Source organism: Symphodus melops (assembly GCF_947650265.1).
Source record: "Symphodus melops genome assembly, chromosome: 15".
Taxonomy (NCBI): Eukaryota; Metazoa; Chordata; class Actinopteri; order Labriformes; family Labridae; genus Symphodus; species Symphodus melops.
The window spans coordinates 2,572,090-2,587,616 of NC_136705.1; the positions used below are offsets into that span (position 1 = coordinate 2,572,090).

Consider the following 15,527-nt stretch of genomic DNA (forward strand, 5'->3'; position numbering starts at 1 on the left):
CTCTCTCTCTCGTCATGTAAACATATGGTATTGAAATTGTAAATTAAGCAAAACAACGTTTTGTTTTGTTTTTTAAAAGGGAAAAACAGATGACATCAAAGTGACAGCTGGGAAGGAATAAAGTTTTATAAAGTATAAACATTTTTATAAAGTTTTATAAAGTATAAACACTAACATTTCACTTTGAAAGTATGCTATTAAGTTGCCTATGTATTTATTTTTTTACATTTTGTAGTGTGACCGACTTTATGAACCAGTCTAGTTTACATTGAGACGTGCTTCTCACACACATTGTTGCGAGAGCGCGGGGATCTCGGCTAAGCAGTTGGCATTTTGGGAATTATTTTAATATCCTAGTTTGTTGCTCTTATGTACTACTTGACCTTGAAACCTCGACCCTGCCTCACTTTGATTGCTTGGTCTGGGCCGAGTGTGAATCTCGTCAGGAGGACCAATAACTGCCTTTCATAAAGATATCGCTGCTGCCTTGAACTAGAACATCACTATTGGTTATTAGGAGCGATTAAAGAAATACACAGTTTATTCAGCTTTTATACCTTTAAAGTTATTGAGTTATTACAGTTTTGAAGTCATTCCCCTCTATGGTCAGATCATAGGCTGTTAATACTGGAAAGGCCTCCTTCGCAGCCGTTACCTGGAGGGGACTCTCCTTGGGTCTCTCACACCTTAGTGGGTCCTAACCACTTTAAAGCGGAGTGTCCCTCCCCAGTCTATGTTTTCCTCTCTGGTTTTGGAACAATGGGGACAAAAAGCTTCTTACTGTAGTCTTCTATCCCTTTGGTCCGTCGTGGTCCACCAAGAGAAAAAATATAAGATCTAAAAGGAAATGGGTTTTTGTTGGAAAGTCCTTACAATGGAAGGTTTCCTTTTATTTTATAATAACACAATTGATTAAACACAGAGATTACAAAATAATACAAATCCTACAAAAGAGTGCTATTCTCCCAGTGAGTGACTAGAGCTAAATAAAAGAGAATATAAATCAGCTGATTACAGGTGCAGAACAAGTGTAGAGCAAAAGTCAAGTCCCAAAAAGGAAGACCGAACCAGAGAGAAGCTTGTGCTTCCCTCCTATATACTATGGTTGACTCTCAACATTTACGTCATGAAAATTTCAGTATACATTTTGGGTTACGTCAAAAAGAATGTAGCAAAAACAAGACATACATGGTTATATGTGTGTTTCTCATGCAGCTGCAGGACACTCCCTTATCTCTAACAGGGCACTTCTACGCACCCCACTATGTGAGCAGTCCATTACCCCCTAATAAGATTTACAGCCTGCACTTCCACAAGCGGTTTTATGACCGCCAACTATTCTAACACATAATAATATGACACTCCTTACAATGTTATAAGTACACATTATGCATGTAATACATGTCAACTTTTTATGATAAGGTTTATAAAAGTTAAAATATGACTATTGTGATTCGCTAAATTCAGCCTGAACTCAGCTTGAGTGGAAATTCTCCTGTGAGGGAGTCAAAGTGTCAGCCGAGCTTTCAGCTGTTGACGATGAGCATGCTCCCTTGCTTCAGACCGGTGAGGTGAATCATCTGGGATCTTTCAACAACATGCACTTTTTCATGCTGTTAGTAATAAATGACATCTTCAATAACAAACTGGTCTCCCCTCACACACACTTTGCAACCACACAAACACTACATTAGCACCGCACTCTCTTGAACTCTAGGTGGAGCTAGAGAGTAGTGAGCTGCGGTCTGATCCCTGCAGATAACTGACATCAGGAGGCTCACTGAACCGTGTGCGCGTGTTTGTGTTATATAAGTAATGAGAAGAATATATAATGAACGTTTTCTGTCTCGTGTCTCAGACCTCGACCAGCGTTCACGTGCTCATCGTGGATGAGAACGATAACGCCCCCGAGTTCCCGGAGGAGGAGTACGTGACCGTGCTGAGCGAGGGCCCAGACACCGTGGGGGCCACCATCGCCACAGTCACGGCAATCGACCCGGACGAGGGGCCCAACGGAACGCTGAGATACGCCATCGCCCACGGCAACCTGATCCAGACGTTTCACATAAACAGCATAACGGTACAAGCGCACGCGCACTTAGGCTCTCACACACACACTGTTATTGTATGTATGGCACTCTAAACCTGTGTGTGTGTGTGTGTGTGTGTGTGTGTGTGTGTGTGTGTGTGTGTGTGTGTGTGTGTGTGTGTGTGTGTGTGTGTGTGTGTGTGTGTGTGTGTGTGTGTGTGTGTGTGTGTGTGTGTGTGTGTGTGTGTGTGTGTGTGTGTGTGTGTAGGGGAGGATCACGGCTGTGAAGGATCTGGACTTTGAGGTCAGTGGGGGTCATTACTCTCTGGTCGTCACGGCAACAGATCAGTGTCCAGATGTAGCTCTACGTCTGACGTCCAGCACCACAGTGAGCACTGACATCATGTTTTAATATTTTAACTGAATTTAATAAGCAACAGTTGGTCATGATATTTTTTATATTATATCGAACGTCTTTAATTGTGATTGTAAAAATGTTACAGCAGAGAGCGTTTCAAATATCACATCTCTCCTTTGAGACTTTCTTCCGTCTCCTCTCTTTGAGTGCTGCGTTGCTCTGCCCTCCTCAGGTGTTGGTCAACGTGCTGGACGTAAACGATGTGACCCCGACCTTCCCTCGAGCCTACGAGGGGCCCTTCGAGGTGACGGAGGGTCAGCCGGGACCCCGGGTGTGGACCCTGAGAGCCAGTGATGAAGACTCTGAACTGAACGGGAAAGTGGAATACAGCATCACAGCAGGAGACCACCAGAGTCAGTGTGACCGGATGTTATCAATACCTGCCTGTGTGTGTGTGAGGACAAACACAAGCTGATAACCCCCCCCCTCTGTCCCCCCCCCCCCCCCCCTCTGTCACCGATAGATGAGTTCATGGTTTCTCCAGTGGAGGGCGAGCTGCGGGTCAGGAAGGACGTGGAGCTCGACCGAGAGACGACAGCTTTTTACAACATTACCGTGACCGCCAGAGACCTGGGGACGCCGTCCCGCAACAGCTCTGTGAGACACACACACACTTACACACACACACCCTCTTCAGGACACCTTAGCTTCTTCACTGTGAGACAACTCATCTTCTGCTGACAAACTATGTTCCAGAAGTACTGCGAGCCAGCTTTTTAAAATGATGTTCTGATGCGTCTATGAGCGGCCATCTTTGTGACATTAAAGTGGTGTTCTCTCATAAACGTCTCCTCCAGGTGGTGGTCGGCGTCCGTGTCAGAGACATCAATGACAACGACCCGGTCCTCCTGAACCTCCCTCACAACACCAGCGTGAGTGAGGGTGCATCCATACACACGTCTGTGGCTCGAGTCCGAGCACGAGACGCCGACAGCGGGCGAAACGCTCTGCTCACGTACAACATCACAGCTGGAAACCAGGACGGGGCGTTCTACGTCAACGACACGGTGAGACGGGTTTCTTTACCTGCTCAATAAAAACACGTGAGCGATCAACACTTTGTACAGGGAGGTACAGGCGTACCTGGTGACATCACAGGAGGGTGTGGCCTGACCACGGAGACTGAACAGATAAAGACTCACCTGTGCGTTAACTGTCTCTCTCTCTCTCTGTCCCGTCAGACAGGTGTGGTGCAGGTGAACAGACCTCTGGACAGAGAGCGAGTGTCCGAGTACAGACTGACCATCACCGTCAAAGACAACCCCGAGAACCCCCGCACCGCCCGCAGGGTAACGCCACACCCCCCCCCCCCCCCCCCCCCCCCCCCCCCTCTGCCTCTCTGTTTGTCCTCAGCTCATATACCTGTCTCACTGTCTCTGTGTCTGTCCTCAGCTCATGTATCTGTCTCACTGTTGCCCGTCTCTCTCTCTCTCCCTCTCTCTCTCTCTCTCTGTCCTCAGGATTCAGACCTGTTGTTGATCTCTGTTCTGGATGAGAATGATAATCGTCCTGTGTTCTCCAGGAGCAGCTACAGAGCTGAGATCACTGAGAACTCTGCTGCAGGTACAAACACACACGTCCGTCTGTCCGTCCGTCCGCCCACCCATCTGTGTCTGTCTGTCCATCTGTCTTTCTCTCTGTCCGTCCTCCTGTCTGTCTGCCTGTTTACATAACTAACATGTTTCTTCATCCTGCCTCATTGAGACGTAAAGCTGAGTATCATCTGCGTAGCGATGAACATTTATGGTGTCTGCATGATATTACCTGGAGGAAACACATCTGAGGTTTTTAGACATAATCCAAATGTCTCAGAACTCGTCTGACGCAGGTTCAGTCAAAGTCTGGAGAACAAAACTTTAGTGTCTTTGGTCGGTTCTTAATTCACAGAACATCGCAACTAAAATCTCTCTGGAATTTTCAGAGAATGAATAAATTGTCTACCTATAAATTAAATTCCTAGTGTCCTTGCTCCCTTGTCTCCTTCAGGCAGCACGGTGTCGGTGTTAAACGGTCCTGTTCTGGCTGAGGACAGAGACATCGGCGCGAACGCGGAGGTGCGGTATAGCCTGCTGGGATCCAGAGTGGACCTGTTCACTGTGGACACGGACACAGGTGACCTCACACCTCGAGACGTTGCACATCGACGTCTTAACCTGCAGCTCTCATTACAACACCTGTGTCTGTCCACCAGGTGTGATCCGGGTTCGTCAGGGAGCCAGGTTAGACCGAGAATCCTTTCAGGAGCCTCGGGTGGAGCTGTTCGTGGTCGGGGAGGACGTTGGGGGTTTGAACAGCAGTGTTCCGCTCACAGTCACCATACTGGACCAGAACGACAACCCACCTGTGTTCAACCCGCCCAGTTTCAGTGTACGACTACCTGAGAACAGCCCCACCGGTGAGACATCCCTCTAAGTCTTAATATAATAAAAACAGGTGAGTTGTAGAAACATTCGGTTGAAGAGAGAAACGAGCTCTGGAGGTTTATTTTAACATAGAGCTCTATGGAGACTGACTCACTGCAGGAGACGGACTCTAGTGGACACTGGAGGAACTGCAGCTGTAAAGTTGGACATTTTAACATAGAGCTCTATGGAGACTGACTCACTGCAGGAGACGGACTCTAGTGGACACTGGAGGAACTGCAGCTGTAAAGTTGGACATTTTAACATAGAGCTCTATGGAGACTGACTCACTGCAGGAGACGGACTCTAGTGGACACTGGAGGAACTGCAGTTTTTGGTGCTTTATTGTTCCTGCAGGTTTCTGTTGGTTAGATTTAAAGCTTTAACGCAGATCTTCTCTGTGTTGGCTGATGAAGAGTAAAGCTGTATCCTCCTCCTCTTCCTCCGCTCTCTCCTTCCTCAGGTGTGGTGGTGACTCAGCTTTCGGCCACAGACGCTGACTCGGGTTCCAACGGTTGGCTCATGTATCGGTTGGAGAGTGGCGCTCAAGACCGTTTTGTGGTTGATGCGCTCTCCGGCGCCGTCCTAGTGGGAAACACCACCCTTGACAGAGAGGAGCGAGGATCCTACCGGCTGGTAGTCATGGCGACAGATCGAGGCACGCCCCCCATGTCGGGCACGGCCACTCTAACGGTCATCTTGGACGACGTGAATGACTCAAGGCCTCGTTTCATCGATCCCGTGACCATGATCAATGTGAACGAGTCCACGCCGCCTGGGGTGGTTGTCACCACGCTGGCCGCTGAGGACCCAGACCTGCACCCCCGCCTCGAGTACTACATCATCTCAGTGGAAGCAAAGGATGATGGGAACAACCCGGTGGACGGCCTGCAGGAGTCGTTTGGCATCGATCTGCACACAGGTGAGACTGAATCCAGAACCTGAAGATGTTTCATAAAAACAGAGATAATTTATATCAGTGTAAATGTTTCCAGGCGCCGTTTTCGTACGAAACCCACTCAACAGAGAGCAGGTCGCCACGTTTGAGATCATCGTGTCCGTCCACGACAACGCAAGTGAGGTCATCGATAAATCGGGCAGCGTTCCAAACGGTGAGTTCATGTTTTTACCCTTAAACTCATCCTCAGCTTCTTGAGATGAAATTCTCTCATCGTCGTGGTCATTCCTCCGTCGCCTGCAGCGAGACTGACCATCAACGTGTTGGACGTGAACGATAACGCTCCTCGCTTTCGACCGTTCGGAGTCTCAAACTTCACGGAGCAGATTCTAGAAGGAGCTCAGCCGGGCACCACGCTGCTGTCGGTGTCAGCCGTCGACCCCGATAAAGGTCCCAACGGGCAGGTCATCTACCAGCTGCTGCACCTGCCTCGCGGGGGTTACGTCAGGCTGGAGGACCCTTCCACAGGTACGACCCCGCCCCCCCTCCTCTCTACACACACACACACAGCACAAATGGGTTTAACAGGAATGTTTGACTTGTTTAATGAATCACTCTCGCTGTGGTTTCACCTCTTCAGGTAAAATCGTAGCCAATCAGACGGTGGACTTTGAGCAGGTTCAGTGGCTTAATTTCACGATTCGAGCTCAGGATCACGGCTCTCCACCGAGGATCGCTGAGCTGCCCGTTTACCTGAGAATCGTCGACGTGAACGACAACAACCCTTTCTTCCTGCAGCCGTCCTATCAGGTAACTCTTTACAAAAAGAGGAGACATGTTGACTCGACAGCTGTGTTTAACAGGGTCAGATATCCTGATGCAAACTGTGTGTTTGTGTGTTTGAAGGAGCCCGTGTTTGAGAACGTGGACCTGGGTACCGTCATAGTCCGAGTCAGTGCCACAGACGCGGACTCGGGCCTGTTTGCTGTGGTCGAGTACAGTTTGGTGGACGGCGAGGGAAAGTTTGGCATCAGACCGACGACAGTGAGTTAAACCCAAATCTACACATCTGTAAGGTCATCGAAACGTGCAATACATCCATGATCATGTTTTTGTTTTCATGATCGATGGCAACCAGAAGCTTTAAAAGACACCACGTCTGTTTGATAAGACAGGTGTGTAAGTTAAACAGAAACATTAGTAATGTTAGGATGTGTGCCAACGTCCTTCATATATATCGTAATGTTTACAATGTGCAGTGTGCAGGAGATTGTGTGAATCAAAAACAAGAGAAAACCAAACATTGGGTGACAAGCTTCAGTTTTCGTTTCTGTGGTATCAAGGTCTCGATGTCGATGTTGATTTTACGACAATCGCGTCAAAATGTTATTCTGCTGTCAGGAGAGAAGGGAGTCAACAAATTGAAGAATGTCTGCATGTTTGGAGCAAAATATTTCAGTGAATCAAAGATGTCTGAGCTCCATTCCCCTTCCTTCCTCCTCGTCCTCCTCATCAGGGAGAGATCTACATCCTGTCTCCTCTGGACAGAGAGACCAAGGATCACTACACGCTGACCGCCGTCGCCAGAGACAACCCCGGAGGAAGCTCCAACAACAGACGGGAGAACTCTGTGCAGGTAGACAAAGCGTCAACCTTCAGTTTAAGGTGTGTGTTTTACGGTTTGTTTGAAAGCGCCCCCGTGCCTCTCGCTCGCTGCTCTTCAGGTCCTGGTGACGGTCCTCGATATAAACGACTATCGGCCTCGATTCACCGAGCGAGTGTTCAACACGAGCGTGTTTGAGAACGAGCCGAGCGGGACGTCTGTGATCACGGTGCGAGCGATCGACCTGGACGAAGGAGAGAACGGAGCCGTGCTCTACAGCATGCTGGGACCTCACTCAGGTGGGAACGTTGTTTTTATTTTATTCATGAAACAACTTCGGATGATGATAACGCGTTCGCCGCCGTGTTAATTCTTCCGTCCTCACAATGTTTACGTCCTTCAGACGCCTTCTCCATGGATCCAAACACGGGGCTGGTGCGCTCTCGCCGCCTGCTCCAGTCCTCGGAGCGTTTCAATCTGACGGTCGTGGCGACAGATCAGGGCCGTCCTCCTTTGTGGGGCACGTCTGACCTCATCATCAGCGTCATCGACGTCAACGACAACAGACCTGTGTTTGTCAGACCGGCCAACGGGACCATCATCCACATCTCAGAGGTACGTTCATGAACGCCAGTGTCTTGATTTTCGCACAGATTTCCACACAGAGGTCGTCCAAATAAAAAATGCATCCGTACTCTTTTTAAACCACGTGTTTCAAAATGATACAATCTCTGCTATTTCAATTATTGATCGAATAAAAAAAAGGAAAGGTATTTTTAAACAAGAGAGAGAGAGAGAAAGCGCTGCAGAAAATACAATGACCATATTTGGAAAAGTAGGAGGAGCTTAAGGAGAGAGGGTTAAAAGTACCCTTGGTCTAATAAAGTCCTCTATCCCTGCAGGAGCAGCCACCAGGCCTCCCTGTGTACGAGGTCCACGCCACAGACTCTGACGAGGGCGTGAACGGGGAGGTACGATACGCTTTCCTGCAGACCGGAGCGGGAAACAGAGACTGGGAGAACTTCCACATCGATGCTGTGTCCGGGGTCATCGCGACCACCGTCAAACTGGACCGAGAGAAGCAGGCGCTGCTCAGCGTGAGTCACCTGAGGCAGCACAGGATGACGATGATGTCACTGTTTTCTTGCCGTGTAGCGTCTGTGATGATTGTGATGATGTATTGACACCTGCCTGTCTCTCAGCTCATTATCGTGGCCCGGGATTTGGGTCAGCCAGTGCCGTATGAGACCACTCAGCCACTCCAGGTGGCGCTGCTGGACATTGACGACAACGAACCCGTCTTCCTAAAACCACCTGTGAGCATTAAGATACTCTGATGAGCTGACGCAGGATCACAGGAGAGCTGAAGTCAGGGATCTTTAATGTTTCCTCTCTTTTGCTGTGTGTGTGTGTGTGTGTGTGTGTGTGTGTGCGTGTGCTCCTCAGCGTGGCAGCCTGCCATACCAGAAGCTGAGCGTACCCGAGCACTCGCCTGCAGGTACGGTTATCGGTAACGTGACCAGAGCGGTGGATGCAGACGAAGGATCCAACGCAGTGGTTTATTACTTCATAGCAGGTGATTCAAAGTCTCGATTACACAAATATGAGGTTTAATTGATTTCAAAATAAAAATAGAATCTACAGATTTCATCAGAAAATTGATTTTATGTTCTTCCCCCAGGAGGAAACTCTGATGGAAGTTTTGGCCTCAGTCTGGAAGGAGAGCTCAAGCTACACAGAGACCTTGACCGAGAGGAGATCGCGGTCTACGCCATCTTCATCAAAGCCTCCAGTAACCGGAGCTGGACACCGCCAAGATCTCTGAGGGCATCACGACCACGAGCCCTGGACCCCGCCCGAGACCCCTCGCTGCTGGAAGTCCGCATCGAGCTGGAAGACATCAACGACCAGAAACCACGCTTTACTAAAGCTGAGTACACTGCAGGTAACACTGTGTGTGTGTGTGTGTGTGCGTGTGTGTGTGTGTGCGCACTTGTATTTCCTGTCTAACTGTGGATGTCCTTGTTGATATAAAGTCACTAACAGGGGACCACCATGCATCAGGTTAAAATAACATCAAACACTCTGCTTACCTAAAGCACATCTGCAGGTGTGTGTTTATCATCATACTCAGCAGGGCCCCCTACAGGCTGCAGCAGGAATTACTGCAACACGTTTTTACCCATAAAAAGTTAAACAGCATAGTAAGAAGAAGAAACCAGTCTGCAGACGTGATCTGTAAGAGAAATAAAGCTGAAACTGAATATGTTGTTCAGCATAGTTGTCTACCTTTAAGTCATAACCTCTCGGATTTCTTCCTGTTTTCAGGCGTGGCCGCGAACGCCAAAGTGGGCTCAGAGCTGATCCGGGTGGTGGCCATTGATAACGACATCGGGAACAACAGTTTGGTTCAGTATCACATCGTTACGATCCGATACTTCCAGTCACAGAGCAACGGCAGCGAGGACGTGGGCAGCATCTTCATCATCGGTGAGCTTCAGCGTCTAAAGATTAACGCTGATGATAACCAGCCGTCGACTCGTTAATGTTGGAGAGGTTTTAACCTCTGAACACGAGCTCTTAAACTGAGGACACAAAGGGGAACACTGAAGACGATCAAACATGAAACATTTTCTCAGATTCCTTTCTCCCTGTTTTTCCAGGATTGACAGATGGAATCATCCGAACATACGACCTCTTCACCGCCTACAATCCAGGCTTCTTTCAGCTCGAGATCCTGGCCTGTGATTTCGCCGGACACTGCACGACCACCAACGTCAACATCTACATCCTCCGAGACGACCAGAGGGTCAAAATCGTCTTCAACGAGATCCCCGACCTGGTCCGAGACAACCAGGAAGAGTTCATCAATCTGTTGTCCAACATCACGGGAGCCATCGTCAACTTAGACGACATACAGGTCCGAGTCCAGGATGAAGACAGTTCTTCCTGTTTTGTTTTGTCCCAGTGTGAGACGTGTTTGTCACTCTCTGTTCTTTTCAGTTTCATGTGGACAAGAAGGGCAGAGTGAGCTACGCTCAGACCGACATGCTGATCCACGTGGTCAACAATCAGACCAACACGATCCTGGACGTGGACAGGTAAACACCTTCATCACCTGCCCGAGACAACGTCTTCAAGCGGACTCAGACTCAGTACCCATTTGTTCGTTTGTGTTCACACTGATCAAATGGGATCAGATGTACTCAGATGTGTGTGTGTGTGTGTGTGTGTGTGTGTGTGTGTGTGTGTGTGTGTGTGTGTGTGTGTGTGTGTGTGTGTGTGTGTGTGTGTGTGTGTGTGTGTGTGTGTGTGTGTGTGTGTGTGTGTGTGTGTGTGTGTGTGTGTGTGTGTGTGTGTGTGTGTGTGTGTGTGTGTGTGTGTGCAGGGTGATCCAGATGATCGATGAGAACAAAGAGCAGCTCAGGAATCTGTTCAGAAAGTTTAACGTGGTGGATGTTCAGCCTGCAGTCAGCGACACACTTCCTGATGACATCACCACGCTGCAGGTGTGTTCAGATCACACACACACAGGGACACACACACAATCACACGTATGTTTGTATTGTAAATTCTTGTTTTTTTTCTTCCTCTCAGCTCGTCATCATCATCCTGGCTGTGCTGCTGTGTTTAGCAGGAATCCTGTTTGTCACCATGAACTGGCATTACCGCCGAGTGTAAGACTCATCTTTAGTTTAGTGATTATTGAACAAGAGCTCTGACATAGTTTTCATGCCACAGTCTGACTCATCAACAAGTTTTCTTGTCTGTTCTTTTGTTTGAGCAGACACCAGAGGAAGCTGAAAGCCATTGTAGCTGGATCCACAGGTGAGAAGCAGGATGTGGTTTCAGTGTTCAATAGCTCGGGTTAGCTGACACAGTTTCTTTATTCATCTCAAACCTCAGAATCAAACACCAGACTCTAATTTCACCGGATTCATGATCACAACCATTCCTTTAAACCTACAAGTAAAGGTTCATAATACAGAGGGGCTGATCTGTGGTAACCATGGATACTGACAGAGGGGCTGCTCTGCGGTAACCATGGACACCGACAGAGGAGCTGCTCTGCGGTAACCATGGACACCGACAGAGGAGCTGCTGTGTGGAAGTAGTTAAAAAACATATTTGTTGTTCATTTCCTGATGTATAACCGTATAACTGTTATTATGTTACTGTTAACTGTATTAAAGTCACATCACACTCGAGGTTGAGATCGGGATATCAACACTGATGTGAAATTATCTTCAGATGGAATCAGAGCAGGGCGGATATCAGATCAGCATCTCCACCTCCCCTGTGTAATAATAACTTAATGGACTGTTTCGTGTGGAACCTGCAGGTAACCAGGGTCTGATGGACATCCTGGACATGCCCAACACCAACAAGTACTCGTTTGAGGGGTGAGGAAGTATCTCATGATGGTTCAACTAAACTGTGTTGGTTTAAAATATTCAGCAGGATTTATTCACAGATCGAAGAAACAACAGAAACTCATTCAAAGGTTTTTTTGTTTCTCTTCTCTTCTCGCCTCTGCAGGGCCAACCCCGTCTGGTTGGACCCGTTCTGTCGTAACCTGGAGCTCGCCACGCAGGCTGACCATGAGGACGACCTCCCCGAGAACCTGAGTGAGATCACCGACCTGTGGAACAGCCCCGCCCGCACACACGTATGTACATGTAAATCTCCAACTGACCTCCTCACACCTCCTCCTGACCTCCACCTGACGTGCTCACACCTCCTCCTCACCTCCTCACACCTCCACCCGACCTCCACCTGACCTCCTCACATCTCCACCTGACCTCCTCACACCTCCTCCTGACCTCCACCTGACCTCCTCACATCTCCACCTGACCTCCACCTGACCTGCTCACACCTCCAACTGACCTCCACCTGACCTGCTCACACCTCCACCTGACCTCCACCTGACCTCCTCACATCTCCATCTGACCTCCTCACATCTCCACCTGACCTCCTCCTGACCTCCTCACATCTTCATCTGACCTCCTCCTGACCTCCTCTACCTCTCCTCCTCACAGGGAACGTTTGGTCGAGAGCCTCAAGCGAAGCCTGAAGACGATCGCTATCTGAGAGCCGCCATCCAGGAGTACGACAACATCGCTAAACTGGGTCAGATCATGAGGGAGGGGCCGATCAAGGTGAGACACGCACACATACACGAACACGCACACATCTCATTACACTTATTCAAATCCACACTCAGATATAAAAGCAAAACATGAACTGAAATAAAGCAGCACACATGGCGAGCTAACTTTTAGTACATGTTTTTATGAAATGAAATGTCATTAGCATACAGACGTCTGATTGGTGGAGTCACAGTGAGATGAACACATGATGACCTCAGGCTGTCACACACACACACTTCAAAGGAGGTTAAATATGAGTGGGATCACAGACTGTGCTTGTATGTGCGAGTGTATACGTGTGTGTTTGTGCGTCCCTACATGTACTGTATGTGTGTGCGTTTGTGTCTCTGGTGTGTGCGTGTCCTGACTCTGTCTGACACTCCTGCCGTCCAATCAGGGCTCTCTCCTGAAGGTGGTCCTGGATGATTACCTGAGACTGAAAACGTTGTTTGCAGCTCGACTCGTCACCGTGTCCACGAGTCAGGGTGACCACTCGTCCGTCACTGAGGTGAAGCCGTGTCCTCTGCTGACTCACCTGTCCTTCGGTTTCCTCTCTAACGGACTCCTCCCACTCCACCTGGGGTCGCTCTCACCTTCGCTTTCCCTCAGAGCTCAGTCGACCAATAGAAAGGCAGCATTCGGACGACCTGTTCATTAACCTGCTCCTCTTATTTTACTGATCAATATTATCGGAAAGTACTGACGCTTTAACAAACTGTAAATCTTTAGTCGTGCTTTTCAGAGATCGCTCTCACCTGCATGAAGAAGATGATGTCAGGCTCCTCCCTCTTATCTAAACATTGCCAATGTTAGTCAGTGATGGAGTTTGTCTGCAATTCTTGACCATTTAAAACAATAATTTACTGAACATCGGGTGGCTGTGACTTTTCTCCTTGTTGCCGTGGTAACAAACTAGCATAGATATTGTTCTATTTCTGGTTTAGCGTGCGCTCTGATTCTCTTCCTCCTGCAGTGTTGACTAACTTTCCCGTCCTGCTTCTTCTTCTCCAGCCTGTTGCCGTGGTACTGTCCCTTTAAGAGCTGTGTTCATGTTTCTTTGTCCTCATCCTGTCCTCCTCTCTCCTACATCAGCTGATCCAGAGCGACTTGGATGACGACGACGACGAGCGCCTAGGCAACGGTGGGCGGGGCACTCTTCGTTTTAAACACAAACTTCCTGTGGAGCTGAAGGGTCCTGAGGGCATCCACGTAGTCCACGGCAGCACGGGGACACTGCTGACCTCTGACCTCAACAGTCTGCCAGAGGACGACCAGCGGGCGCTCGCTCGCTCTCTAGAGGCCCTGAACAGTGATGGCGGGCTGTACTCTGAACGCAACGCCCGCACCGAGTCCGCAAAGTCCACACCGCTGCACCGCCACAAAGACGGGGACGTGATGACCGAGAGTCCACTGGAGATCACAGAGTTATGACTAGCAGAGGCCTCGCTGGTCTGAAGACCACCAGATTCCACGTCGCCCCCCTGAGGACAGGAGGAGTGTGTGTAGTCTAGTTAACCAATCAGAAGACCTCACAGAGACAGCCTGTGATTGGTCTGAGAGGATTACGTGATGAAGGCGGAGCTTATTTCAAGAGACAGAACAAAGAGAGACCTCCATCTAACGACCCGCCCCCCCTATGGGAGGAGCTTATTCTACCTTAAAGATGCCTCATCCTCACTGATCTGATACCTGGACTGCACACACAGGCACGCACATGTATGCAGGCACACACGCGCACGCATGCACACACACACACACACACACAAGCACATGCCAGAAGAATACACTTGAGTGGGATTTTAGCAATTGGACAAGACAAACACCTTGCATCTATCTGGATCAATCAAGTCCCACGCCATTTTTCATGCACCCTCGCCCTCACACCCACACACACACACACACACACACAGACCAGCGGAGGCCGTAAACACAGAAGATTAAAAAAAAAGTTGTATGGACAGAGCGGAGACATTTTTAGATACATTTTGTTTTTTCGCTGACTTAAAGACAAACGTTAAAACCGAAAAGAGCTCAGATGTTTCCAGGTGATGTTCCCTGATGCCAGGTGTGGGCGGAGCTCTGATGTTTCTAGGCGATGTTCCCTGATGCCAGGTGTGGGCGGAGCTCTGACGTATCTAGGTGATGTTCCCTGATGCCAGGTGTGGGCGGAGCTCTGATGTTTCTAGGCGATGTTCCCTGATGCCAGGTGTGGGTGGAGCTCTTCCTGTACTGTAAAGTTATAAAAGATATTTAACAAGAGGACTTCCTTTGTTTGTGAGCGTTCAGCTTTTCATCTTCAGCATGGACGACTCAGAGACTCATAATAAAAAAAACTTTTATAATAAATTTTTAAAGACAGAAAAAAAAGTCTTCAAAAGATTTTTTTTTATGAATTAAAGACGGCTCTGAGCCCGCACGGACTGCACACTGCCCCCTGGTGGATCTGCAGAGTCACAACATTTGCTTTATTTTTTTATTTGATAGAGATGTGATGAATTAAAGATATTTTTGAAGAAAAAAAAAAACAGTTTTACCAAAACAGGCAGGAATCCGCCTGGATGTTTGGAGTTTGTGGATGTTGTGCTTCGTGATGTTCGTGTTCGTTTTTTGTTTGTATGAAACTGTTTCTGAAGCGTGCCGTGTTTCTAATGTTCCGTTTTTATATTAACATTTTGTACCTTTTTATTTCTTTGTCATTATCGTCTCCGGTCCAGAGTCTGTGTTGGGAAATGTTGGATGACCTGTGATAATAAAAGAAGTATGCAACGAGCTGCGTCCTCAGTCCAAAGTCATGTCCACCTGGGGACATCAGTCATTGGCCTTTCTGTCACTCTGACGTCACTTTGGGATCCCTAACCACTTCCTGTTTCTGGGCTAATTTACTGTCCTAACTAGGCTGCATTTGAATTGTCTTTTTAGCTTAGAAAGGTTTCTAACTCAGTTAAATGACTTGAGCCAGAAATGACTAAAGGGGTGGGAACTTTGGAAAAGTTTATCCTTCTTCCCACTCCCTTTTTTCAAACGATA

At 48.4% G+C, this 15,527-nt stretch overlaps 1 protein-coding gene across 3 annotated transcripts in view; it reads left to right on the forward strand.

Annotated features, from left to right (window-relative positions):
• cdh23 (cadherin-related 23) overlaps positions 1-15,269 on the forward strand; it is a 71,636-nt gene extending 56,367 nt beyond the window's left edge. For 2 of the 3 annotated variants that reach the window (XM_079362393.1, XM_079362391.1), the window contains 32 exons: positions 1,859-2,080; positions 2,298-2,417; positions 2,620-2,800; positions 2,911-3,044; positions 3,245-3,454; positions 3,629-3,736; positions 3,908-4,010; positions 4,434-4,559; positions 4,639-4,842; positions 5,313-5,771; positions 5,845-5,961; positions 6,051-6,275; positions 6,388-6,557; positions 6,654-6,791; positions 7,264-7,383; positions 7,472-7,649; positions 7,754-7,965; positions 8,253-8,447; positions 8,553-8,666; positions 8,797-8,926; positions 9,032-9,295; positions 9,679-9,840; positions 10,014-10,270; positions 10,354-10,451; positions 10,739-10,859; positions 10,948-11,027; positions 11,138-11,178; positions 11,693-11,753; positions 11,890-12,019; positions 12,390-12,509; positions 12,898-13,008; positions 13,593-15,269. In XM_079362393.1, the coding sequence (XP_079218519.1) occupies positions 1,859-2,080; positions 2,298-2,417; positions 2,620-2,800; positions 2,911-3,044; positions 3,245-3,454; positions 3,629-3,736; positions 3,908-4,010; positions 4,434-4,559; positions 4,639-4,842; positions 5,313-5,771; positions 5,845-5,961; positions 6,051-6,275; positions 6,388-6,557; positions 6,654-6,791; positions 7,264-7,383; positions 7,472-7,649; positions 7,754-7,965; positions 8,253-8,447; positions 8,553-8,666; positions 8,797-8,926; positions 9,032-9,295; positions 9,679-9,840; positions 10,014-10,270; positions 10,354-10,451; positions 10,739-10,859; positions 10,948-11,027; positions 11,138-11,178; positions 11,693-11,753; positions 11,890-12,019; positions 12,390-12,509; positions 12,898-13,008; positions 13,593-13,931 (5,250 nt within the window). In that variant the 3' untranslated portion in view covers positions 13,932-15,269. The remainder of the gene's footprint in view (positions 1-1,858; positions 2,081-2,297; positions 2,418-2,619; positions 2,801-2,910; positions 3,045-3,244; positions 3,455-3,628; positions 3,737-3,907; positions 4,011-4,433; positions 4,560-4,638; positions 4,843-5,312; positions 5,772-5,844; positions 5,962-6,050; positions 6,276-6,387; positions 6,558-6,653; positions 6,792-7,263; positions 7,384-7,471; positions 7,650-7,753; positions 7,966-8,252; positions 8,448-8,552; positions 8,667-8,796; positions 8,927-9,031; positions 9,296-9,678; positions 9,841-10,013; positions 10,271-10,353; positions 10,452-10,738; positions 10,860-10,947; positions 11,028-11,137; positions 11,179-11,692; positions 11,754-11,889; positions 12,020-12,389; positions 12,510-12,897; positions 13,009-13,592) is intronic. The other variant, XM_079362392.1, reaches the window with a different exon arrangement.
• The last annotated feature ends 258 nt before the right edge of the window (positions 15,270-15,527 follow it).